This window comes from Nymphalis io, chromosome 18 (genome assembly GCF_905147045.1).
Source record: "Nymphalis io chromosome 18, ilAglIoxx1.1, whole genome shotgun sequence".
Classification (NCBI taxonomy): Eukaryota; Metazoa; Arthropoda; class Insecta; order Lepidoptera; family Nymphalidae; genus Nymphalis; species Nymphalis io.
The window spans coordinates 7,649,269-7,675,272 of record NC_065905.1 but is presented as its reverse complement, the minus strand read 5'-3'; the positions used below and the strand labels follow the sequence as shown (position 1 = coordinate 7,675,272).

At 32.1% G+C, this 26,004-nt stretch overlaps 2 protein-coding genes across 7 annotated transcripts in view; one reads left to right on the top strand and one right to left on the bottom strand.

Annotated features, from left to right (window-relative positions):
- Positions 1-11,842: 11,842 nt before the first annotated feature.
- On the bottom strand, positions 11,843-14,368 carry LOC126775730 (mitochondrial fission process protein 1). Of its 2 annotated transcripts, none has more exons than XM_050497829.1 (4): positions 13,989-14,368; positions 13,074-13,201; positions 12,618-12,715; positions 11,843-12,167 (listed from the first exon to the last, which is right to left on the bottom strand). In XM_050497829.1, exons 1-4 carry the CDS (start codon positions 14,038-14,040, stop codon positions 11,990-11,992), a joined length of 456 nt encoding a protein of 151 aa, XP_050353786.1. In that variant the 5' UTR covers positions 14,041-14,368; the 3' UTR covers positions 11,843-11,989. The 2 variants fall into 2 exon arrangements, with proteins under 2 accessions (XP_050353786.1, XP_050353787.1); XM_050497830.1 differs by having other exon boundaries at positions 13,074-13,237; positions 13,989-14,067.
- The window catches only part of LOC126775711 (prestin), a 32,351-nt gene continuing 19,465 nt past the window's right edge, over positions 13,119-26,004 (top strand). Inside the window, exons 1-2 of one of the 5 annotated variants that reach the window (XM_050497789.1) lie at positions 14,912-15,059; positions 24,925-25,088. In XM_050497789.1, coding sequence (XP_050353746.1) covers positions 25,030-25,088 — 59 coding nt within the window. In that variant the 5' untranslated portion in view covers positions 14,912-15,059; positions 24,925-25,029. Of the gene's footprint in view, positions 13,251-14,911; positions 15,060-24,924; positions 25,089-26,004 lie in introns of those variants that run through there. The other 4 variants (XM_050497791.1, XM_050497790.1, XM_050497793.1 and 1 more) reach the window with 4 other exon arrangements.

The window sequence follows — 26,004 nt, the reverse complement described above, 5'->3', positions numbered from 1 at the left end:
TTTCGTTTTAGAGTTTAGTAATATTTTTCGAATTATATTAACAGCTAGAATTTAATAAAATTATAACAATGTCCTGTCCGAATTTCGGTCACGGCGACCAATCTCAAAAGCTCTACGACTGCGCAAAAGATATTAATAAAATATAGTCAATAGCCTCACTAATCGAAGAAGCCGTAAAGATAATCTAGCTTTAGATTAATATGCGATTTGTTAATAGCTCTGCTATATTATATACTAAAACTTGTCCTAATGAATATATCTCTATTTATTATATAACACAATTCCACAAAACTACTTCTACCCGCTTTAATTTTTCCTTCAAAAACTCCAATAACAACTTCTCCGACATTCAAAACGGGTTTTTACCGAATGCATAATGAATATCATAGATTATTCAATGTCAATGTCGTTTATTTGTCTACACTCCTTTTTGGTTAGAATAGTCAATGCGAGTGATCTTTATATATTTTTTTTATCAATTTCGAAAAGCCAAAAGTATTTGCGGAATTTATTTATATTTGTTGTAACCTGTTAAACAGGTCATCTAGGTACACAACATTTTTAATATTATTTATTTAATTTTATTATAACTACTAGATGCTTTAAATTAGATGTCAATATATTAGGTCCTTACATATGAAATTAGCATTTTGTCGTACTGACCACTTTGATCTGAAATATCTCCTCTTTGGTTAAGAATTCCAAATTCAAATTTATAAATTCATTTCATTCATTTAGCTGGTACATTTTAGTCTTTCATTTGTTTTTTCCGCATTATTTTTTTCTTTGGCGTCGCTTATTACCGCACAATGGAAAACATAAAATATCGGTATATTTTCGAGTACGAGTTCTACCGTGGCACCAGTGCTGCAGAAAAAGTTCGAAGGATTAATGATGTGTACAGCGCTGGTGTCGCAAAAGAAAGCACGGTACGTTTTTGGTTGCAACGTTTTCGTTCTGGAATTTTCGACCTTCAGAACCAACCCCGTGGACGGCCGGAGACCAAAGTGAAGTGAAAGGAAAATGAAGAATTAAAGGCTATTGTTGAAGCGGATCTATCACAAAGCACTTCAGAGATAGCTGCAGGCTTCGGGGTAAGTGATAAACGAAAATTGACTCAGAAAAAGTTACTTGTGACTTTGGTGGACTAGCGCCGGTGTCGTTCACTACAGCTTTCTAAAATCTGGCCAAACGATTACGGCAGATATCTTTTGTCAGCAACTGCAAACTATGAAGAAAGAACTAGCTGCTGAACTGAACAACCGAGATTGGTCAATCGCTCTAGGCCACTGCTGCTTCACGACAACGCAAGACCACACACTGCACAACAAACAACCACTAAGTTAGATGAGATGACCTTGCTAAAACAGATTACCATTTTTTCCGAAATTAGGAAGGAACGAAACAAGGAAAAAAATTCAACTCCGATGCAACACTCCAAGCCGCTTTCAAAGAGTTTATTGATTCTCGCCCCCATGGTTTTTTTTAGTAAAGGGATAAATGAACTACCTATGAGATGGCAAAAGTGCATAGATAACAACGGTGTGATACTATGATTAATTAAATATATTTTACAAAAAAAAGCATTATATTCCTCCCGTACTCAGTTCCATACTCGTCAGCCTTCCTATAATATGAAATGGTAGATGTATGTATGAAATGGTAACTGTCTCTTTGTTAAGATCATACAGTTGATAAAAATCGTAGATGTAAGCAAAGTTTAGGTACTAGTTTAGGCCGTACAAACATAAATATTTATTTATATCGAAAGACAGTCAATTTCTTCTTAAATAAATGTATAATGTACGTACATATTGTTGTGACAAATCTTTCAACACTTCCATAGGATATATATTTATTTAAATAAAAAAAAAAACAAATTAATTCCGTTCATTTGTGACCAGTTTCCGCTCAAAGCTTCACCCGCGTTTGTTATGAGCGAGGGGGCTTCGAATGACGTTCATCCTAAGTCTCCAGATATCGCATCTCGTCTCAGTATGTAAACATAATAAAGCGCTTCTGCTCGTAGCACTAGGGTTGTCGTGACGTCTTCTGGCGTCATTAGCAGAGGTCTGTGAAATATTTTCTTCACGAAGGCAGAACGCGCCTCTTCGTCTTGTTACTTGTTTTTAAATACGATAAAAACAATTTATTATAAATACGAATGAGATAGAGAAAAATAATGTAATATCTCTATGAAGGAGTTACGAAATTTTGGATTTTTTTTAAGAGGAGGATAGGGAGCAATAAATTTGTATGAAATTAATTTGTTTTTTGAAGTTAGAATCATTTTACCCGTGCTTTTCATAATCGAGGGAATCTTTTTATATTTTATACATAAATAGTTCATGTGTATAGATAGTAGCAATTAAGATATATTCCCAACACCGTGTTTATGTTATGTACCTGTCTTATCTTAAGGTGAAAGAATCTAAATATATGTTTACCTAATGCTAACAATTAACGTATGATCAGATGTAAATAAACTCATTTGGCCTCGCACAGGTAACTCGCAGCGATAGTTTTGTCAACCTTCAAAGATTAATTAAATAAAACGCAAATTACATGTCGCTGAGTCACTTGTAATGAATATGCCGAGCGAATGTAACTTCAACTGAAAGTCGTGGGTGCAGAAGGAGCCGAATTTCAAAGAACACATGGTGGTTTATTGGGAAAGGCTTTTAAAAACAATAGCAAATAAAATACTGTATAGTGTTTGACTGGATTCGAACATTTTAATTTAAATGTATGGTGTAATACTAATTTAAAAATTATAAAGGTTTAATTCAGAGCGGAAAGCCAAAATTTGGACAGGCTTGGTTCTCAATTAAAAAGTAATATACCTAAAAATTATAAAGAGTGAAAATTAGATCATTTACATTTTTATATTATGCGATCTGCTGGTTGCGGAAATTAATTAATCATTACATCCATGAAAGAGACAATTTGGATCGTTATTTGGATATAAAAAGAAAACTGTTTTGTCATATTTTATAGTTATAGTCGTTTTACATAGTTAAACGATAAGTCCGTTTCACAGAGGTACTTTATATTATACAGGCAATGGTTGTTAATGTGATTTTGCTATTATATTTTAACAGGCACTACTATATAATTCCTGCAAAAAAGATTTAGTTATTAAGTAATTTGTGATATTGTAATTTCTCTAGTCACCACTTGCGATGTATCCATTTTACTTATTATATGGGATGAAGAGCTGATATGATCCAGTGATTAGAACAAATCCGGACAAGAACCACAGAATTTCCAGGTTATTTCTTTTTTTGAACTCGAACAATCAATTATATCGCAAATTTTCTACACATACGACATTTTAAAAATAAAATCAAGTTGATACTTAGAAAACTAGAATATATTACATTTTTTCATTGTATGCCTAATAGAAATAAGCAGAGGTAAAAAAGGTAATACAAATTTTTAGCGACATACAATAGCAACCAATGCAACGCCGAGCGCCATACTCCCCTACCTACGTCACTGGTTACAATATATTATTATTACAAAAAGTATATACGATACAGTACAGTACAGATCAATAAAACACTTAAAATTTTATTCTTTTATTAAAATAACAGATCAATATGAGTACAATAACATTAAAATAGCTACAAGTATTATAAAAACAAAATTTTACATAATTATAAAATATTAACATTGGATAAAAATAGTTACGTTATAAATTAATCTTGTATATAAAAAATAATACAATTTCTAAGTCTAATAAATATAATATAATAAATATTACAACATACATTTAATGGGTATTCAAAAGCCTTTCATATCTCACCTTGTGAAACTTGTACATACTAGGTCCTAGTCATGAACCTATATATACTTTATACTGCGCTGCCGTGGAATCGTTTTAAGAAGTATTCATACGTCCATATATTAATAATATATTTCCTGTTTCCGAACGGGTGTGCGGGGGGGGGGGGATTTGGTACAGGTGTTAATCCTTTTCTGTATCCCTACGGCTCGGTAGAGTACTTGAAACGTGAAAGCCTAACAGACGATTGCTACAAGGGCGGTGTCTTATAAACTCTAGACACAGTACAAAAATAATAGCTTAATATAAGTATCGAGTTCCGTAACAATGTAATGATTTTACTTTCGGAACCGATATTGAGTACATCTGAAAAGCGAAGTGAAAATGAAGATACCTGCGGCTATAGCGAAGAGTCTTAAGCATCTATAAACTACTAACTGTTTCTCTATATTGAATTATTGTAATAAGACATTTGTTATTTTCACCGACTTATTTCTTCTTTTGGGTATCGTAACAATATGTTACACAAAATAGTGGTTGTTGACTCAGTACTTTGTGCATATCATTGTTAATAAATTATTAATATTATATGTATACCGTAACAGCCTGTGAATGTCCCACTGCTGGGCTAAGGCCTCCTCTCCCTTTTGAGGAGAAGCTTATTCCACAACGCTGCTCCAATGCGGGTTGGTAGAATACACATGTGGCAGAATTTCAATGAAATTAGACACATGCAGGTTTCCTCACGATGTTTTCCTTCACCGTTAAGCACGAGATGAATTATAAACACAAATTAAGCACATTAAAATTCAGTGGTGCTTGCCCGGGTTCGAACCCACGATCATCGGTTAAGATTCACGCGTTCTTACCACTAGGCCATCTCGGCTTATATTATATGTATGATCACTTTTAAACAACCTAACCACAACCCATTAGGGAATATGGCTTAAATTTTGAATTTACACTACAATAACACTTCTAGAGCAAGTTTTTGCGAATCACACAAGGACTACATCCTTATATTAAAATATTTATCATAATAATTATCCGACTATAAGCCTCAGGCAGTAATGTGTTTAGCTAATTTGCATATTATATATTCTAGAACTAGTAGAGACCTAATTCAACTTCATCTATCCTAATCGTCTATATTCCTTTATGACTAGGGAGCTGACGAGCAATTCTATATGATAATCGGACATTATCAATAGTGATAATAGTGCCATAAGAAACATCAGATATCGCGTCTGCGAACATGTTAGCGCTGCATTATTATTATTTTTTATATTAAGAGCGCTTTGAATTTCTAAAAAAACCGGTTGTACTATATCGTTTGCTGATGTTTGTCTCGCTGATCCGATTCATTTCGAAAACGTCGAATATTTTATGATTTACAATTATATATATTTATATTAAGCGCGTATCTGGCAGGACTGATTTTTTCTATTAATGACGTTGCGACAGACGGTCACATCAGGGTTCACAACTAAAGCCAGCCAGTTATCGTACCACGGCCCTTAAAATTATCGTACATTATCGTACAACAAGATAATGAAAATACAATAATATTATACAATATATTTGAAATAATTTGTAATTACAGTTGAAATCAGCAATTCACTAAAAAAAAAATGTCGTCTGCACATTTTTTTTTCGTTTTGATCGCGCGAAATATTGTAACTGCCAACACTCCGCATCAAACCAAGTTATGAAGCGGCTGCCAATGTTCCTAACAAAGAAATAAGCCAATACATAACGCTGACAATAAAAACTGTTATTGTTTCGTGTAATTATCAAATTTTACAATCCACGTACGATAGTAGTGTACTACATCGTCGTACTCAGTGTACATCGTACGTAGGTATGAAATTATCGTACTTGTACGATAACTATCGTACGGTTATGAACCCTGGACCACATCGGTCAGCCAGTATTCTCAAACGGTCCGCGATGTCATGCTTCCTTCCATAAACAACCAACTGATCCATTACCTAGAAGATCACTGTCTAATTAATGATCGTCAGTACGGGTTTCGACCAAAACGGTCCACAGGTGATCTTCTAGCGTACGTAACACACCTCTGGGGTGAAGCTATCGACAAGCATGGAGAATCGTTGGCTGTCAACCTCGATATCTCCAAGGCTTTCGACAGGGTCTGGCACAGAAGTCTTCTCTCCAAGCTACCGGCATATGGTCTGCCTGCTCAGCTATGCACCTGGATTGCCAGCTTCCTACACAAGCGTAGCCTTCTTGTTTTAGTAGATGGTTGCGCTTCACAATTCTATGTAGTGAATACTGGGGTCCCCCAGGGATCTGTGCTATCTCCCACACCCTTTCTTTTGCATATCAATGATATGCTCTCCCTTGGGAACATACATTGCTATGCAGATGATAGTACAGTGCATGGTGGATACCACGGACGCGCAGTGGCTGGGCGGGCGGAAACTGAGGAGAGGCGGGAGAATCTTGTCATTGAACTCGATAGGACGTTAGATCTCATCGCCAAATGGGGCTCTGATAATCTTGTTGAGTTTAATGCCAAGAAAACACAGGTATGCGCTCTCACGGCGAAAAAGTCAACATTTTCCCCTCCTCCCTCCCTCTGTGGTACTCCGCTGGTGATGCAAAGCAAAATCGCCATGCTGGGGATTGATGTTCGCTGCGACCTTAGTCCAAGGGATTACATCGAGGCTGTTATAAAAACAGCTTCACGGAAACTCGGAGTTCTGAACAAGGTGCGGCGCTTTTTCACGTCACAACAACTGTGCCTGCTGTACAAAACACAGGTACGGTCTTGCGTGGAATATTGCTCGCACCTTTGGGATGGCTCCGCTAAGTACCTACTTGAGGCCTTGGACCGGTTGCAGCGACGTGCCGTACGCATTATTGGCGACGTAAAGGTCACAAACACCCTTGAACCTTTACAATTGCGTCGTGAGATAGCAGCACTGAGCGCTTTCTATCGACTGTATCACGGCGAGTGCTCTGAGGAATTATTCTCTCTAATTCCTGCTTCCCCCTTCCTTCTTAAGTCCACGCGAGCTGGTTCTCGATGTCACCGCCTAACTGTGACATCAATTCCATCGCGAACAAAGAAATTTGGCAACTCCTTTCTTTGTCGCACTTCCAAAAAATGGAATTCCTTACCAGCTCACGTATTCCCCTCCTCTTACAACCCGGGTTCCTTCAAACGAGGCGTGAAGAGGCATCTTGCGGGCCGGCAAGGCGAAGGGGGCTAATGCAGAACGTTTTTCCCGTCTGTACTGGCCGTCGTCGCGTTTGGACTCTACTACCACTTACCATCAGGTGGAGTAGAGTCATTTGCCCTCCCGGCGAATATAAAAAATAATAATAATAATAATAATGACGAAAAGAAAAGGTGTGTTATATAATCCGCTCATGTTATCATTATGATGTTTACACTACTCCAAATGAAACATGAGCAAATCATATACCAAAATACTTGCCAGCTACCTAGGCATTAGGCATATTATTAATTGGCCTTAAAAGCATTGTTAAACGGTCGTTTAGTGTCAAATACCGTAGTGTGACGTCATCAGTAATTTTATCTGGTAAATTTGAAACTCTGCAATTATAGCACTTTATTTTTGTTCGCTCTATTTAAATACTAATATTATTAATTAATTATATTAAACGTTATATAGCTAGCATATTGTATATTATAGCATAAATAATTTGTTCATTATTTCATATTTAAGGGCACTTATCAAACCTTTCCAAGCTGTGCTGTCTACGTCTACAAATTATAAGTTCCTAAAGAGATTAATAGAATTGTATTGAATAGAATATTTATATTCTTTTTTTTGTTATAATTTTTGCATGTTTTGTTTTGTTTTTATAAATAGTCTCTCTTTTTTTTAAGTTAGCCTATAAGTGAGGTATGCAATTTTTATATTTAAGTTATTTAAGATTGTAGTCTAGAATAAAAAACAAAATTGTATACAGCTTTGGCTTACTATTTAATTAAAATAACATTTTATTTTATAAATAAAATTAAATTGCTTTCACGGATGCCATCTGCTAATTTAAAGCATAAACAAATTATACATATAATTATTATAAGGTAGTGTAAAATAGCGAATTGACAGACGACCCTTTAACCGCCCGACTTCATATCTGTTGGCGTGCCCCCAGCGCCCGGCACAGTGAATCGAAACACACAATACAATTTTCTAAAAATAATGTTAGTAATTCTTCTAACTTCGGACATTATTTTTAAGACTTCTAATTAAGAGGCTAAAGTGTATTAAACTGTAAACGATTACTTAGTTAACTATTTACCTAATGTAAACATATTTTTGATAGAATACAGCGTAATTAAATAAAAAAGCTGATAAAACGATCAGTGTTATTTTGGTCGTAAATATACGACTCAGGCGAAATGGGCCCGAAAATATTTGTCGGATTAATTCGACCTAGGCGGTTAAAGGGTTAATAGCTCTAGTCATCGGTATATAGATTTCTAAAGTAACTAATGTATTGGCACAGACAAGAGGATAATTATATAAAAGTCATATAATATGTAAGATATATCAATCAACACAAAATGTGCATAGAATAATGGATAAATCATTTTGTCTTTAGAACATTGTCAAGAAGGGGGAACATCCACAATAAGTGGAGAGCGTTTTTTAGGAAAAACAATAGTTCTTAATAGAGCAAACAAGCAAGACATTCAGTCGACATTAGGGGATGAACCATATTGTACCGATTTAATTTTGATTAAAAAAATGTCTTTGTTAGAAGTACTCAATGAACGTTTAAAAGACAACGGTATAATATATATAATGTATAGTGTAAGACTAAGTCAGATTGTAATATATAATATTGGATGTGATACGAATTGGTATTAAATGTTGCTGAAGAGTATCTGTCATTTTTTTATATTAATTAATAATAATCTATATTTTCTAATCTGGCAACAAGAACATTGACAGATACTCTTTATGGCGGGAAACTGATAGACTTGAATAGGCATGATTTTGAAATAACCTTATATAATGTAGGTACACGTCTACTATTACTGAAAATAATTTTATTTTAGTAATAAACTAACTGTTTACGCAAATAATTGCTTTTTCATTTACCTATTTTGAATTTCGCTCGAAAACACTCGCAAGTGTCATGGCGCCTGCACGTGACGTCACGCCTCAGTAAACGACAGTAAACGATATATTGTGTCTATACTCAACGAAGAAAGGCAGAAAGTATTGCGTATTTCCTAAGGTTAAAAATGAATTCCAAAGTTTGCAAGTGGTGTAGACCGCAACTCTGTGTAAAAATACATTCAATGACAACCAGATCGAAGAACAATCTACAGAAGCAGAACGACCATATATAAGTAAGCAACGAAAGATGATGGTTCTTTAAGAATGTGAAAAGCAATTAAAAGAAAGTATGGTTACGGACCATTTTGAAGAAATTGCAAATTGAAGCAGAGATTCATAAAGATTAATTACATATTTCTGATATATTTAGATTTATAGAAGTATTCGTAAATATGTAAATTCACAAACTCAGTACTAGTGGAGCTAAATGAAATATTGTCTTAAAAGTTCTTACTGCTAAAAATATTAGGGCTCTTCATATTCAGGGCAATTTCATATGCGAGTAACACTTTACATCTAAAAGAAAAAAAACCTATGATAACACTAAAGATAAATAAATGAAAGATAAATAAATGTACTTACAAGGAAGTTTTCACATTTCGAAATTCAGATAAGCAAAAGTCTTTATTTGACGAAGAAAACACTCCTAACATCAACAAATCCTAGGGAAATTAGAGGAATTTGCCTTAACAAAACCTTGTTCCATCATTATAGATCTTGGATGATTTATTTTCTTCACAAAAACGCGAATAACCAACGACTCAACTAATTAAATAATGCAAAATTAATTTTAAAACGCGTAAATACAAAAACTGTTCAAGAGAAACGGTTATAGATACTGAGACGTGACGTCAATCTCTCTGATTGATGTTTCAAATAAAATGGCCGATTGCAGAATTTTATATTTATATTTTACTAAAAATCTTATCGATCTCAATGTGTATATTAAAATTGGATATTTTTTTAAGAATCCTTTTAAAATATTTTTTTCTTTAAAATAATTTATTTTTTAATTCTTTAATACTGTCATCATGCCTATTCTCTCGATGAGCATTGCGGACTTCGTGTTCAGATCTAGTTTTTACAATAGCGATAACCTTGAATAAGCTCCGGGGTTAAATTCTATTAACCGTCATTTGAAAAGTGAATTGAAAAGTAATCGTTGCGGTTTAACCGTTTTCCTATTTTACTAACGCAACGATCCAATTAGGTTTCGGATGAAGTTGGATCGAAAAGAAACGGGAACGTAATGGAACAGTTATAAATTAGTAGAATTTTCAATGAACGGATAATTGAAGCCTCGATTGTAAACAAATTACTGGATAGCGCTGAAAGAACTGTCATACGAATGTGGCAATAGAGAAAGAGAGGAAAAAATCACATGAAGTTTTGTGTTGTTTGAAATAAATGTTGAGTTTTCATGTGCGTGGTTAGACTGTATATGAGTAAATCGCACGATACGTGGTCACGACCACACAACAAAGCAATGTTATATACTCAATACACCAAGTAATTGAAATAGATAAATAACTCTTTTCATTATATTGTATTATATTTTGTTTATTCTTTTTTTAATACTTATTCGATCTTTTTTATGTTTCTGCACATTATAATAAAATATTCAGATTATTTTATTGGTAAAAAATACCTTTTATATTTTATATTTGTGCCTGTTTTAATAACCTAATTTATTATTAAATCAAGATCAAGAATATACGAGAATGTTGCCAAACTAGATAAATTTTATATTTAAAAATGTTTCATAATAATTTAAAACATAAATCTATAAACACAAAAAAAAACTATACCTAAATTATCTTTGGTTATATTCAGGTTATTTAATTTTATACTTTATTTTAATTTAGAAGTCATTGCACCAGTTTGTTACGAAAATATATATAGGAACTTTGAGCATTTATATGAAATAAAAATTAAAAGATAAATTTTTGGTCGCAATCCTAAATCGCACTAACGTTGTGTTTACCTGAGGGGTATAAAAGGTCTCGCTTAATAAAGTTTTTAGCCTTTAAAGGTTAAAGACTTTTCAAAGAAAATTTAATTAAAAATAACTTTTGAACCTATTTCTTATGAAGCGGCATACCCGTTTCTTATCTTACCCGGATGAACGGATAATTTAAGAACTACCGTTCGACAGCAACAATCTAAAAACAAAAACCTTTGGTCTATTTTTTCGTGGGTTGCATCCTAGCCCTTTAAGTCTGTCATTTATCAATCTCCAGTTCTTAAGACCTACAGTAAGTAACCACATTGGCTTCAGCTAATCAGTAGGAACTCCATTTGTAAACCACAGACAATTAAAAATGAAGTAGGTTAAACTAGTGTTGCGCTACCAAACGATTGTCGCTTTTGTTTTTCAAAAGGAAAAAATGTATGGAAATGACATATCCATCCGATTGATCACGTGATCAACAAATGACGTAGGTATTGAATTGAATAATTTTTACGAAAGCGAAGTTCGATACCGTCTAGCCTCTCTGTATAAAAAAAATTGCAGACTCGACTTCGTGAGATATTTCGATCATCAGCGATTCGATAGAATTAAGATATTTTCATACCATTATCATACTAAATTCTAGCACAAGCTATACGCTTATATTAGTAATCGTGGCAGTTTCGCGTTTAATTGACGTGATTACTTTTACAAAAAAAAAAAAATCTTCCAAAATTATACTGGAATGCTATCTATATTGCTTTAATATTAGACAAGTCTTTGCCGCTGCGTTAAATTAGTTGTCTATTATTTATTAATAATCACAATACACATGAAATATAATAATACATATAATTTACCATAGACATACAAATATAGGATTTACTTTAAAAAAATGATGGAGTGATCAGGTAAACTATTCTTTGTCTTTTTCTTTGAAATGTCTAATCAATGAAGCGAGAAATAGAGACAAAGTTTATAACTAAGGTCTATAATATCTATGGTAAAGAAGTATCTTTAAAATTGGTCAAAACAAAACATCAAATCAACATTTAACTGGTAACATCATGCTTGATTGAGCAAGTTTATATATTGCAAAATAGTTAAATCAATTACTATTATTTATCCTTTAACCAACTGCCTGTAAGTGAGGTTCATAAACATGGTCACGCTGATGTCTATGGGCTTAACGATGATAGGGATGGACGCAAGTCCCACAGCCACTGTGATCAAACTTCTAGGTTTCGCTGGTATTTTACTAACATTCTTCTGTAAATACTTATGTGTGTATGCACATATTCTGAAAATGAAACACATATATAATTGTATATACATATTATAATGTTGGGAGCCCGGGGTACATTAGGCTAATGGGGCCCCTATGACCGTGACATTGAAATATTTGTTTTTGGTAATAAACATCGGTTATCGTTTGGTGATCTACTGATGGGCTGAAATGAACTAGGAGGCTATATACCGGGTCCTTGAGCATATGCCCAGAGAGCCCAGTGGGAAAGAGGGGCCTGAATATATCTATTTTACTTTCGGTTGGAGCCGATAAAGCACAGTGGCTAGGACACATAAATCTTACCTGGGAGCCAATTCAACTAATTTATAACGGATAGAATAGAAAAACGGTTAAACGGCAACAATAACTTTCGGATTCGATTACGATAAAGTGACAATTTGTTAGTAGAATTGACCCACAGAAGAGTAGACAGAAATTTAGACAATATTATTTATGACTTACCTGTTAATAACAATGCCTGGAATGGCGACTGATGCCAACGTTTGCCATAATAGTGCATCACCTGTTTCTACAAGTACGTTTTTAACTCGGCCATCTTTCTAGAAAGAGAAATTTTATCAGTATAGCCAGACACGTCAAATAGTAACAGCCCATAAATGTCCCACAGCTGGGCTAATGCCTCCTATTCATTTGATGAAAAGCCAATCCAAAAACAATTTGGAGGCCACTCCACTATTATTCTCTAATGGGTGGTGGGTTTATATGAGACAGATTTTGGTTTGACACAAGCAGGTTTTCGCACAATATTTTACTTCACAAATTAAGCACAAGAAAATTCTGTGGTGCTTGTCCGGGTTTGAACTCTTCAACTAATATTCACATGTTCTAAGCACTGAGTAATCTCAGTTAACTAATTATATAATATATATCAAAACAAATAAATAATGAAAAACTTACTCTAAACATTTTCCAACTTTTGTCCCCAGTGTCAGCAAGTACATATGCGAACGCCACAGCATAGCTAGCTCGTACTACCTTGACAGGAACCAGGGCTCGGAACGACTCGCCAACTTCATTAGCGTATCCTGTAGACATGAACCTCTTCAGTGATCACTACATCACTAAGAATGAAGGGTTAGTGGTCAATTTATATTAGTTTATGATATGAACAGTGCTCAACAAATTGGTGTGCTTAGCAAAGAAGAGGAAGAGAAAAAAAAATTTTAGGTGTGCCGAATGGATTCATATTAGTTAACTGTATATAAAGAAAGAAGAAATATTATTTAAAAAAATGATTTTGAAATTAGAGTTTTTAAGTCTAAAAGTAATTATAATAAATACATTTTACATTTATAAAATGATAATTACAAATTCTTATATTATAACTTAGAAAAATAAACAATAAATGGAACTACTTAATATGAATAGTAATTAAATAATAAAAAAAATATACTTATAATTAAAGCACAAATATAATTTCTTGTTGAATAAGATAGATAAGTAACAGGATATTCACGGGAACAAAGTCTTATATAAATATTTATATAAGTATTCTGAATTTACTATAAAGAATAAAAACAATAATTTGTAAAATATTAAATATATTTTCTGGAAACATTAATGTTTTTAATGATATTGATAATTCAATTTGTAACCAAGCTGTTGGTGGTGATTGGTCGCTTTTTTTTAATTGTTGCAATTTGATGACTCTCATTTGAAGAATTAAGTAATTCAAGGATTAATCTACGTTATTAAAAATCATAATAAAATAAAGTTTACGTAATATAAGGATTACCTAATCGCTCTTTCTTAGAGAAACATAATAGACTTTTCCCCAAAAAATTGAATTTCTTGAATTTTTATTTTACTTACCTAAATATCGGACCCAAGTGTCCCGGAATAAATCTTTTTCGCATTCCGACATATCGACTTAGCAATTTATATTTATTAAAGACCTTGCATTGAGACTAAACAAGTAAAAGGATAACATTGACTATCATCGTAGATAAGACATCGGCTTCCTCAATTAATAACGCTTATAGTGAGTATATAAAATAAGGATTTTTTAACACCAGATTATTTTGTTGATATTATATATACATCAACAAAATTTTATAATTATAAAATACGAACGCGTATATACACAATTTAGGTATAAAGCCACATATATAGAAAATTGTAATGGTAACCTAATTAATTGTAAATATGTAACTTTTATCGTAATCTATATATCGCGCTTCACATTCATATTTTTTTTATGTTTTACAATTGACCTTAAAATTTTGATTATAGCTATATGACGTATAATAAAATGTTGCCACATTTTTCAAAACTACCATATTAGAGGAATAAATTCGAGATAATATTTAAAATATCACTTTTAATTTATTTTTAAATACAGTTTTCAAATTTATATTTAAAAAAAAAACACCAAAACCAAGAAACAGGATATAAAACAAATTATTTCATGTTTATTTTATCTATACCAATTTCTTGAAATCGTCGATTTTAAAATTATCTTTACAAAATTAGCACATATCTTGCAAAATACATGCAATTATATAAAGATTGTGGTGTAGTTGCAATCATAGAGACATAATTGTTTATGATTAATGTATTATTTTATAAAGATATGCTTAGTACGTATGTTAGGAAAATCTGCGAACAGAAATATTTTATAAAAAATTAGTAGTTTTTTAATGTTTGTAGGGGTTTCACCAATCAGCTGTTCCTTCATTCAACCTTCAACTATCAGTATGTCAAATTGTCAATATAATTCAGTACTTAAGTGACAAGTTGTGATAGTGATGTGTTTTAGGTTATGTTTTTGTTATTTTTGTACATAATTGTAACGTAATATGTAAATTAAAGTAATATGTACACATATATCCAATACATTATAAAAAAAGAAAATCTGTATTCAATGTGTGATTTAAATGCATTGTAAGTTTAAAACGGTTTTTTTTTTGCAATAGAAATAAGGAAAATATTATTTTAAATTAGCGAATAGTATATACGTTTCGAATTGTTATGTGTATAGCACCACTCGACTAGATAAATTGATCCTTAAGGTGCATAGTAAGTACTAGTGATGTCGCTTTTACTTTCTATTTCTTTAATAGTCTCGATAAATAATTTAAATTTGAAAGAGATAAATTTTCTCGTAATTAATATTCAGGCTTGCGAAGGTCATTATAACTGTGAATTTGTAATCATACTATAAATTTAATTTATTTAACATACATATATTATTTAAAATGTATTGCAAGAATTAAAAATATTAACTTTGACTATATATATATCGATGTGAATAAGTTACATGGTCTTATTAAAGTCTTTGTATTATATTACATTGAGACATTGCTTATCTAAGTAAAAATCAGCGTGCGAAAATCAAATACATAGACAATGTCCATTAGCAATTTTTATTTAAAAATACATCATGAATTCTTTAAATATACTTTAATTAGATTTTAGCGCGAATAGTATACATTATTCGTTTCTGTATCGTATTTATTTGCTATCTGTGTCTTTCTTTTTTTCCGAAATAGGTTGGCGGACCTGATTGTAAATTTTCACCACCGCCCATAAACATTGGCGCTGTAAGAAATATTGACCATTCCTTACATCGCCTATGCGCCACCAATCTTGGAAACTAAGATGTTCCTTGTGCCTGTAGTTACACCGGCTTACTTAATCTTCGATTTGTCCAATACGTCATCATAGGAATCACTTAAGCTTCTCACTAGCTATAATAATTGAAAATTAAAATACAAAAACTTTCCTTATATCTATGTGGCTTGGAATGTCTTTCAAACATTGTTAAGCTTTAAAATAATATTAATAACGGTAAACCCATTTTAAGCACCTGACTTCCTTGCAAGATAACATCTATAATTTATATTTAGTTGAACAAATAACGAACAAATATCTTAAAATAAACAATTTGTCGTAAATTAGAATTTATCTCGTTTTATTAATTTACCGAAAAAAAAAGCAAATAGCTATTAACTTGTTTAATCATGACTTGGTCAAAGTGAAATCATCTCATGTCGTATCTACGTTTTGACACGTATATACGACTTACCGAGGAGACCAGGACCCCCATATTTTCCCAGCTCACGTGTTCCCCTCCTCTTACAACCCGGGTTCCTTCAAACGAGGCGTGAAGAGGCATCTTTCGGGCCGGCAAGGCAAAGGCGGCTAGTGCAGAACGTTTTTCTCGTCTGTACTGGCCGTCGTCGCGTTTGGACTCTACTACCACTTACCATCAGGTGGATTTGCCCTCCCGGCGAATATAAAAAAGAAAAAATTTGATTCGTGATTCGTTTGAATGATTTTCGTAACATTGTGGTAACAATTGTAGCATAAACGTTATGAAAAAATGTGGAAATTTTTATGTTGTGTTGGCAACTGTTTAGCGCTTTCAAGTAACACATCAGATATATTATGTTATATTTGCAGTGAAATGACGTCATATGTCTCAGATATTATATTGAATAACAAGATTAAGTAACTGATGTTTCGATATAATATCCAATACATTAAGTGGAAACGTGATAGTTATCCTTTTTTACTGAAACTAAATTATTAGATGTCTTTTTGTATGTATGTAGTTGAAAATATATACTTCGGTAAATGTACTTTTTTAAAATGTAACAGTAAACAGTAACAGCCTGTTAATGTCCCACTGCTGGGCTAAGGCCTCCTCTCCCTTTTGAGGAGAAGGTTTGGAGCTTATTCCACCACGCTGCTCCAATGCCGGTTGGTAGAATACACATGTGGCAGAATTTCAATGAAATTAGTCACATACAGGTTTCCTCACGATGTTTTCCTTCACCGTTAAGCACGAGATGAATTATAAACACAAATTAAGCACATGAAAATTCAGTGGTGCTTGCCCGGGTTTGAACCCACGATCATCGGTTAAGATTCACGCGTTCTTACCACTAGGCCATCTCGGCTTTTTTTTAAATAAGAACATGTAAATATAAAAATGAATAATCCCACCTGACGTCACTTGTTTTCTAGTCTCGTTCGTTTGATAGTCTTTTAGTTACACAAAATTGTTAAATACAAACCAAATACGATGTGTATGGTATGGTAATGATGACGTTGCTATACATATGTTTTGGTATTTTCCTGTTCGTATTCGTTGTCATATTCTTTTTCGAAGGTAACCTACGATGTATGCGCTCAAAACATTCATGATAATCTGCTGAGTAGTTCAGACGTAAAAGCGTAACAAAGAAATAAACAAAGTAACTTTCGCATTTATAATATTTGTAAGGATTATAATTTTAGAGAACATGATAATTAAACAGTACTGAAATGTTTATAAAGTGCTATATTATGACATATTATTAAAAAAACGACTTATTATTAAGAACAAGAATTTAAAATAACGAAAGTGCATATGAGAAGAGTTTATAAATTGCGCAATTTTCTTAATATTACCCTCAATTCCTATATTTACCATATATTTTCTAACCCTTCAACATTTTGTTACGTCTTTTGAAGATTTAGGAACAGCCTGCTTGACTTTATTGTCTTAAAAAATTTTAACATGCTTCCTTAGCTTAATAAGCATATTTTTAATTTTCGAAACACATAAAATACGCTAGGAAAAGTCTGATTTATAAGGTAATTGATAAACGATGGTCAATGTAAACGCGCTGTTTTGCCAAAGTATTACTCATCTCATGTATAGGATAATTATCCATTTTCCTCGTTATATTTCCTTTATTGCTTGTTTCAATCTTAATAATATGTAAAATTAATATCTGGTACCTTTTATAATCAAATATTTAATTAAATTATTAAAAAAAAACTGTAGCCATCTGTTTGGCACATTTTGTTGTTTTAAATTTTCTACCGAAAGTTTTGCCCTTTTAGGTCCATTGCATGGCAATTGGCACCCTATTAAAAATGATGAAGCTATATTTCATATCAAGTCGCAATCCGTCCGGATTCGCATTGAATCTTCAAAATTGTGATGTTTGATACTCCAACGAAAACGGATATCGGTTTGTTTTGTAATAAAATATTAATATCTAATAATATATATTAAAAAGTCGAAAATTTAATATTTTGTAAGTTCAATCTCTTGTATTTCATGGTTTCATCAGGACAGCGAGTTCCATAAAACTAAGGTATATGCTTTTAGTTAGTTCCTAAACAAACAACAAAAAACAAATCCTTCCCGCCTATTAAGCCATTTCTCTCATATGTATCTTATCGTTACTATATTTTGTTATTATTACTATATAGTGTTATTGTTACCACTGGTGGTAGGGCTTTGTGCAAGCCCGTCTGGGTAGGTACCACCCACTCATCAGATATTCTACCGCAAAACAGCAATACTTGATATTGTTGTGTTCCGGTTTGAAGGGTGATTGTGCCAGCGTAATTACAGGCACAAGGGACATAAAATCTTAGTTCCCAAGGTTGGTGGCGCATTGGCTATAAGCGATGGTTGACATTTCTTACAATGCCAATGTCTAAGGGCGTTTGGTGACCACTTACCATCAGGTGGCCCATATGCTCGTCCACCTTCCTATTCTATAAAAAAATATATATATATAATTTTCTCATTAACTGCTTAATTTAAATTTTCATATTGCGATATACGAACATCATTTATGTTATTTAATTAAACCGGTTGGTAAAGGTAAAGCGACAGGATTTTAATAATGATCGTATTTCAATATATCGTTAAAAAATTAGTTGTACGCTTTTTAGTATACTACACATTTATGTTTTACTACAATAAATGTGCAAAAAGAAGTCGGGCGTTTTTATTATAAAAAAAATTGAGCTAATTTCGAAGGCACGCGTTTACTTAGTATTAATCGTATAAGGTAGTCCTTCATCGTTAAATTAAAAGACAGTATTTAATCATACCGCAATTTATTTAATACTAAATAAACTTGAAGTACAAACAAATTGTATTCGTTAAATTATGCAAATAATATAATCTTGAATCTGACTTATTACGTTTTATTTATTTAAAATAATATGATGTTTTTTTATCTTAAGATAAAAATTCTCCAATCTCTTTAATTTCCAAATGAACTTTGCGTAGTTGACATGAAAGAAATAATGTGAGTGAATTGTTAATTTCTTTAAAAATTTGATTTCCCAGAATTTTCATTTTTTTTAAGTGTTTTTTTTTTTTTTTATAAATAATTACTTTACTATGAATTTATGTGTTGTTGTATATTTTTACTTGCCAGTGTTAATTTTTTTTTTATAATTTATTTTATAACACTATAATTAAAATATATAGAAAGCTGTATAAATTATTTTACACTAACATCAGATTAAGTTTATTGTTTCTTCCTAATTATTATAGTAATAGAAGAAGTAAATAACTTTATCGAATATAACTCTTTTTGGTATAAAATATATGAAATTTTATTTACACAATTTGAAAACAGACGAGCTGCTCAATTTTTTTTTGTTGTTAAATTATAACCATTGTTGACTTATTTGTCTGTTTCATACTATTTACCCTATTGACATTAATGTTAAATATTTTGCGGCCCTAACAAGCAAACCATTAAATATCTATCCAATAATAATTACACTAATTGATTTCGCAGTTCTTAAGATTAGCCGTTTTAATAATACAAACTCTCCTTTATAATATAAGGTAATGTATATTATTGTTATGTAAATTATTCATATTAGTCAATATGTTATTATATTAGGTCAAATGGAAATGACCGTACGTTGATTAGATACGTCAATCACGAACTGGACATCGAAGCTCTGAATGTAAAGTTCACACTACACGTAAGCATCGGATAATGCGATAATTTTATTATTTTTAATTTATTATTAACAACAAGATTGTAGAAATCCTCCTAATTCTATTTTATAAATTTATGTGTAGGCTTTGTAGAGACCTATCTGGGAAGTTATCGTCCACTTGCCATTATTCTACTGTCAAACATTCGATTTGAAGGACGAAGGATACAGTGTAACTACAGACATACGGGACATCTTAAACCATGTCTTTAGCGGCGCATTGAAATAGTTCATTTATTCGTTAGCCTTTATAAAATTAATTTAAAAAAAAAATTGGCATTATGTAGTAATTACAGATTATTATTTCTGTAAATTAAAAAAAAATACCATTATTCAAAATAGTAAAAAATATCAGGTAATTTTACAAAAATAAATTTGATTGTTTAAAAAAATAATTAAATTTAATATCTCGTTGAACATAACAAGCTTTTAATTTATTTTATTATCTAATATTGATTTATTTTATACTTATATAATGTATATTTATATTATATTGTTGTGTTGCGGTTTGAAGGGTGAGTGAGCCAGTGTAATTACAGGCACAACGGACATTACATCTTAGTTCGCTAACGCTAAAAAGAATAGTTTTTTGCAAACCATGCTTATATAGTATAGCTTATATCGGTTCTGAAACTTAAAATGATTATATTGTGAAAGTTCCATATCAAAATCAAAGTCCTGCTGCCGCGTCTATCTGTCTAAACGCGATAAACTCAAAAACTATAGTTTTTCGATAGCTATCGAACGTGTTTTCATACGACTTTTATCAATCGACGAAGTGAGTGAAATGAGGAGAGTTAGATGTATAATATTTCAGCTATGCTTATGCTGAAATATACTTTTCTCGTGTGCGCCATTAAACCAATAGAGTTATATTTATAATAATATGATATAAATATTTTATATATACCCTAACCTAACCTAACCATGCGAAGCCTGGACGGATGGCTAGCTAAAAATATAATTCGCTTTCATGTAACGCCTTTCTTAACCTTTATCGATATTATTCTTCAAGTACCTATGTTAACGATTTATTAAAATAATATATTAGGTATATTACGACTAAATTCAAGATATTCCCGTGATCAATTGATGGTGAGATATTCAATTTTACAGGGTTATATTACGGTAACTACAACAGTCGTGTAGGTTTGTTTAACACTTGAGTCTTCTTATTTGTAATATACTTTATGCCGCAAGGAATATGCAGCGCTATTCTATAAGAAGTCACTAAGTAAATAAGTATCTCAATTCTGTTGAAAAACTTACGGTAATAATTTATTGTTAATAATATAAGTATTTTTATATTGTATGCATATGTATTTATTAATTAATTATTTTTTAAATATATTTATATATGTATCATATATTTAACCAATAGATGGCGTTAGTTGTATTTTAAATCGCGTTATCGTCGTGCGGTCTTGTTATATAAGGAGTAATTATGTTTTTTTTATAAATATAAATTATCGATTCTAAATAAAATACTTAAGTTTAATAAACTCAAATTTTGTCTAATAATCGATGCTCCTCTGAAAAGTGCTTTGTGACGTGATCAGCTCATTTGATGCGTGTATAAAATATGTAAAAATTAAAGTCCATCTCACGAATCAGATTTTTGATATTACTAGGTCTTCTGGAATTTCTAGACTTTTCCTTGTCCTGTAGAGTTATTGTTTGCATAATAGCTTTGCTGGATATGGTTTTGAAATCGGTAGAACTAAAGTAATCCTAACTAATATTATACATACGAAAATGAGGTTGTTTGTTACACTTCCCCGTCTTAACTACTCAACATTATTATGTAATTTACATACATGTCCTTAAGGATACAGACAAAAATATGGTTCGCATCTTCCTCTCCTCGCATAATATGGTACTTAACATTCTCACATTCTCACAAACTCTTCTCACATTCGGTAGAGGTCCCGGGCCGAAACTGTGCTTATAAATAAAAATTTACTTTTATCATTCCATGATCGGAATAATTTACATTTTATATAGTATATAATTAAATATTAGTTCGTTAATGTAGTTTACAATTAATTACAGTACAAAATAAAACTTTTATTTAATCTTATTGAAACGTGTTGCGCAAAGCTTGAGGTCTAAACTTTCAGTGATAGGTTAGCGTTTGGGTTTTTTTTCTGTCAACGTTACAATTATCGAAAACAATAGCAGTTGCGCACGCGGGCACATTATAATTTTTATCGTAAATCAATCGGTATTGTGCCCATTGTTTTACTTTTAATATATTCGCTCATAACAAAATCTGTACTACACCAAGATAAAAACGATTGCAAACTTTTGAAAGTTAATTTGCTAAGTTGCTTTTTAAATCAATAATGAAAACAATAATAAAAGCCGAGATGGCCTAGTGGTTAGAACGCGTCAAGCTTAACCGATGATCGTGGGTTCAAACCCGGGCAAACACTACTGAATTTTCATGTGCCTAATTTGTGATTATAATTCATCTCGTGCTTGACGGTGAAGGAAAACATCATGAGGAAACCTGCATGTGTCTAATTTTACTGAAATTCTGTCACATGTGTAATCTACCAACCCGCATTGGAGTAGCGTGGTGAAATAAGCTCTAAACCTTCTCCTCAAATAGGGAGAGGCTTTAGCCCAGCAGTGGGACATTAACAGGCTGTTACTGTACTAATGAAAACAATTAATAAAAAAGTACTATATCGATGTTTGTAAAATATAATCCAAAATAAACTGATATAATATATAAACTAGAAATTATATTGCAATAAATCTACATTGTTTGTACCATTTAAAATCTATTTTAACGCTATTTTTCATAAATTAAATACACAGTAATTACGTAAATTCGGTTATATAATATACTGTTAGTATATTATGTCTTACGTATTATGCGCACGCGCACCGTGATCGGTTTTTGATTGACGTTGATATCTATCCCGATGTGGAAATGATAGTGTGTGATCAATCTTCATGATACATTTATCAATGTACTTACGTAATATTCTTTTCATTTATATTCGCCTTCTGTTTTCGTTGATTTTAAAATTGAAACGACAATTACTAACCAATTGAATTAATCTGCCAAATGTTTTAATGTCAATATTAAAATATATGATTACATTATATTATTATTACATTGGATTCCACCCACTTTGATGTCTTCATTCATAGATATCTCGGACTCTATAAACTTTTTTAATATATCAAACTCCTGTGATTAAGCTACCTTTTAGCAAGTGTAGTGTTTAGGTGCAACGAGCCGGTTGGCGTGGTTGGTGGATGCTTGTCTTTCACGCCGAAGGTTGTGGGTTCGATTCCCACCCAGGACAGATATTTGTGTGCATGAACACGTCTGTTTGTCCCGAGTCTGAGTGTAATTATCTATATAAGTATGTATTTACAAAAGAAAAATAGTATATGTAGTATATCAGTTGTCTGGTTTCCATAGTACAAGCTCTGTACAAGCTTAATTTGGGATCAGATGGTCGTGTGTGAAAAATGTCCCAGGATATTATTATTATATGTTATTATTTTAATAATGTCTATATATTTTTATATTGATTACTAAATTCTACCAGTGGCTGTGCCCACGTGTTAGAATGAAGTTATGTACCTCATGTCATTTTTTGTACCCCTGGCGATGTGTATACAAAATTTCATGACGATTGGTTGAGTCGTTAAGACGTAACAAACAAACAATTAAACAAACTCACTTTCGCATTTATAATATTACCACTCGATGGTAAGTGTTCAGCACATCTAATAGAATACAATGACATATAAGAAAACATTGATATAATTAATTTATAAACTGCGCAGTTTATATATTACGGTTACACGAGATCAAAGATGCTATATCCATTGTCCTATGTCAAACCAGAACACAGCAATACGAATTATTGCTATTTGGCGGTGAAATAATTAATGAGTGTGTCGTATCTACCCAAGAATACATCTCGTAAGTTTTTTCTACTTTTTATTATAAATGCAGGAAAATAAAACTATAAAATAACTACGTACATGTACAACAAAAAAATGGCTGATCATCGTCCAAAAAAAACGGGACACAAACGCGATGCTAATTCATATATATGAAGCGAATCTAACACACACACATACATACATAGCGTATTCGTACGGAAATCTAAGCTTTAATCCAACATACAAAAAGTATGCACACATGCTAACTTATCCGTGAGCTTGTGTGGGTATCGACATTTCTCTGGTTAAGCAAAAGTAATTAGATGTAGTAGATTTTTTTTGTTTGACGTTACATACTTCGCTAAGACCCAATGCAAACAAGCACCAAAATTTATCTCGGAGATTATTGCAATAAAAAACTGCGATAAATTCTATATGCTGTCGCAGTATGGATCGAACCTTGAGACAGTGTAGTTTTTTTTTTTTAATTTCCGTTTAAATTTTACTGCCAGTATTTTTTTGTTTTGGTGAATTAAATTTATTAAATAATATAGGTAAATTACAAAGCTTATGTAGTAATTCTTTACTTTTTTTTTGGTAACTTTAGTGATGAGAGTGATGATTAAGCCGATACTTTGTGTACACTTTTGAGGTTAGTGAAAAAAACAGTGTATTTTATTCAATTTAGTCAAACTTTTCTTTGATTCGGTTCATCCAACTGTTCATTAAGTCATTTAATTAGTCGTTTATTATGATACGAAATAATATATATATTTTAATTAAAATTAATACTTTAAATTCTATAGGAAGATAAAAGCGCATCACTTTAGTTTTTTTTTTAATATTTTTATTATATCGATATTTTTATTATATTAAATCTAAATATAAAAAGGTTAGCTTAGAAATTATAATTTTATAATGTAGGTAATAAAAACTAAATACTAAGATTTTAATGAAAAGCAAGGGTGAATTTTGATAGTTTACTATATTAATTGTATTTGAATTAAATTGAATAAAATATCTAATTTATAAGTTCTAAATAAATAGATAGGTAGTAAAAAAAAATACATTTAAATCACAGATAAAAAATAAATCCAGTCATTTCGTAAATAAAATATTTAATTTAATAAGTGAATATAGTGATTATGTTGTGAACCAAGATTAAAGTGTACGGAAGTTATTAACAATGAGGACCGGTAGTGATGGCAAAGACTCCGAGAAGGAAAAGTTGAACCCTAATGGATGGTAAGACATTACATGTAATTTAGAAAAAAACTCCGGTGACAATACATAGAACATGTTGAAGTTAAACAAATTGTTTTCTTCATTCAACTTTATTTCAAAGGAACTATTCGTATTTAAATAATCTTTTTGTCCGCCTGACCGTTTGTAGACAAGCCAACTACGCGGGATATATTATAGAGCACAGGTGTGTCCGCAAACACAGGTACACTCTCCCTCACTCATTCATAATCTGATGGGACGGCAATCCGACACGACCGGAAAGAGTTCAGGCGCTGTACCAACAGTTTTACGTGCTTACCGAGCTTTCCGAGGCACAGGAATGTACACACTTCCAACTTCCAGAGTCCGGGCTGCTTCTGAAAATTTTCGACAGAAAAATCCAATAACTTTTTATTGGCCCGACTTGGGATCGGAACCCACGACCTCTGGGTCTGCGACCTTACATCTAACCACTAGACCAACGAGGCAGTTTCTTGCCACGAGATTGTAAGATTATTAAGATTGAAATTCTCTTAATAGTAGCGCAAGGTCAAATTTTACATCAAAAATAATACTATAGATGCGCGTTTTGCCAATAGTTTCATAATCATTGACAAATATGTGATATTTCATTGCTCTTTAGTATTCAAGAATAAAATTAACGGTTTTAAAAATCACTCCGATTCCGATATCGAGTTCGCTAGGATGTCGGTAATCCGCCATCATATATTTGCCTATGCGAGTCGACATTATTAAATAATTTAAGTATTTTATCGGTCAGTGACATAAACAATAAGTGAAGTGCACCGGACTCAAAAGCAGCGAAAACGTCCTGCCAGAGGGCGCGCAGTGTTTATTGTTTTCGCGCGAACGGTCTAACGGTTGTTGCGTCATATATTGTTTCAGTGCTCGTATGATTTTGTTCCTTGCGTATCGT

Coding starts and splice junctions, on each gene's coding strand:
- LOC126775730 (XM_050497829.1), bottom strand. CDS start 14,040: ATGTCGGAATGCGAAAAAGATTTATTCCGGGACACTTGGGTCCGATAT. Junction 12,716..13,073: donor AAAGTTGGAAAATGTTTAGA/GTAAGTTTTTCA, acceptor TTCTCTTTCTAG/AAAGATGGCCGAGTTAAAAA. Junction 12,168..12,617: donor CCAGGCATTGTTATTAACAG/GTAAGTCATAAA, acceptor TTTCATTTTCAG/AATATGTGCATACACACATA.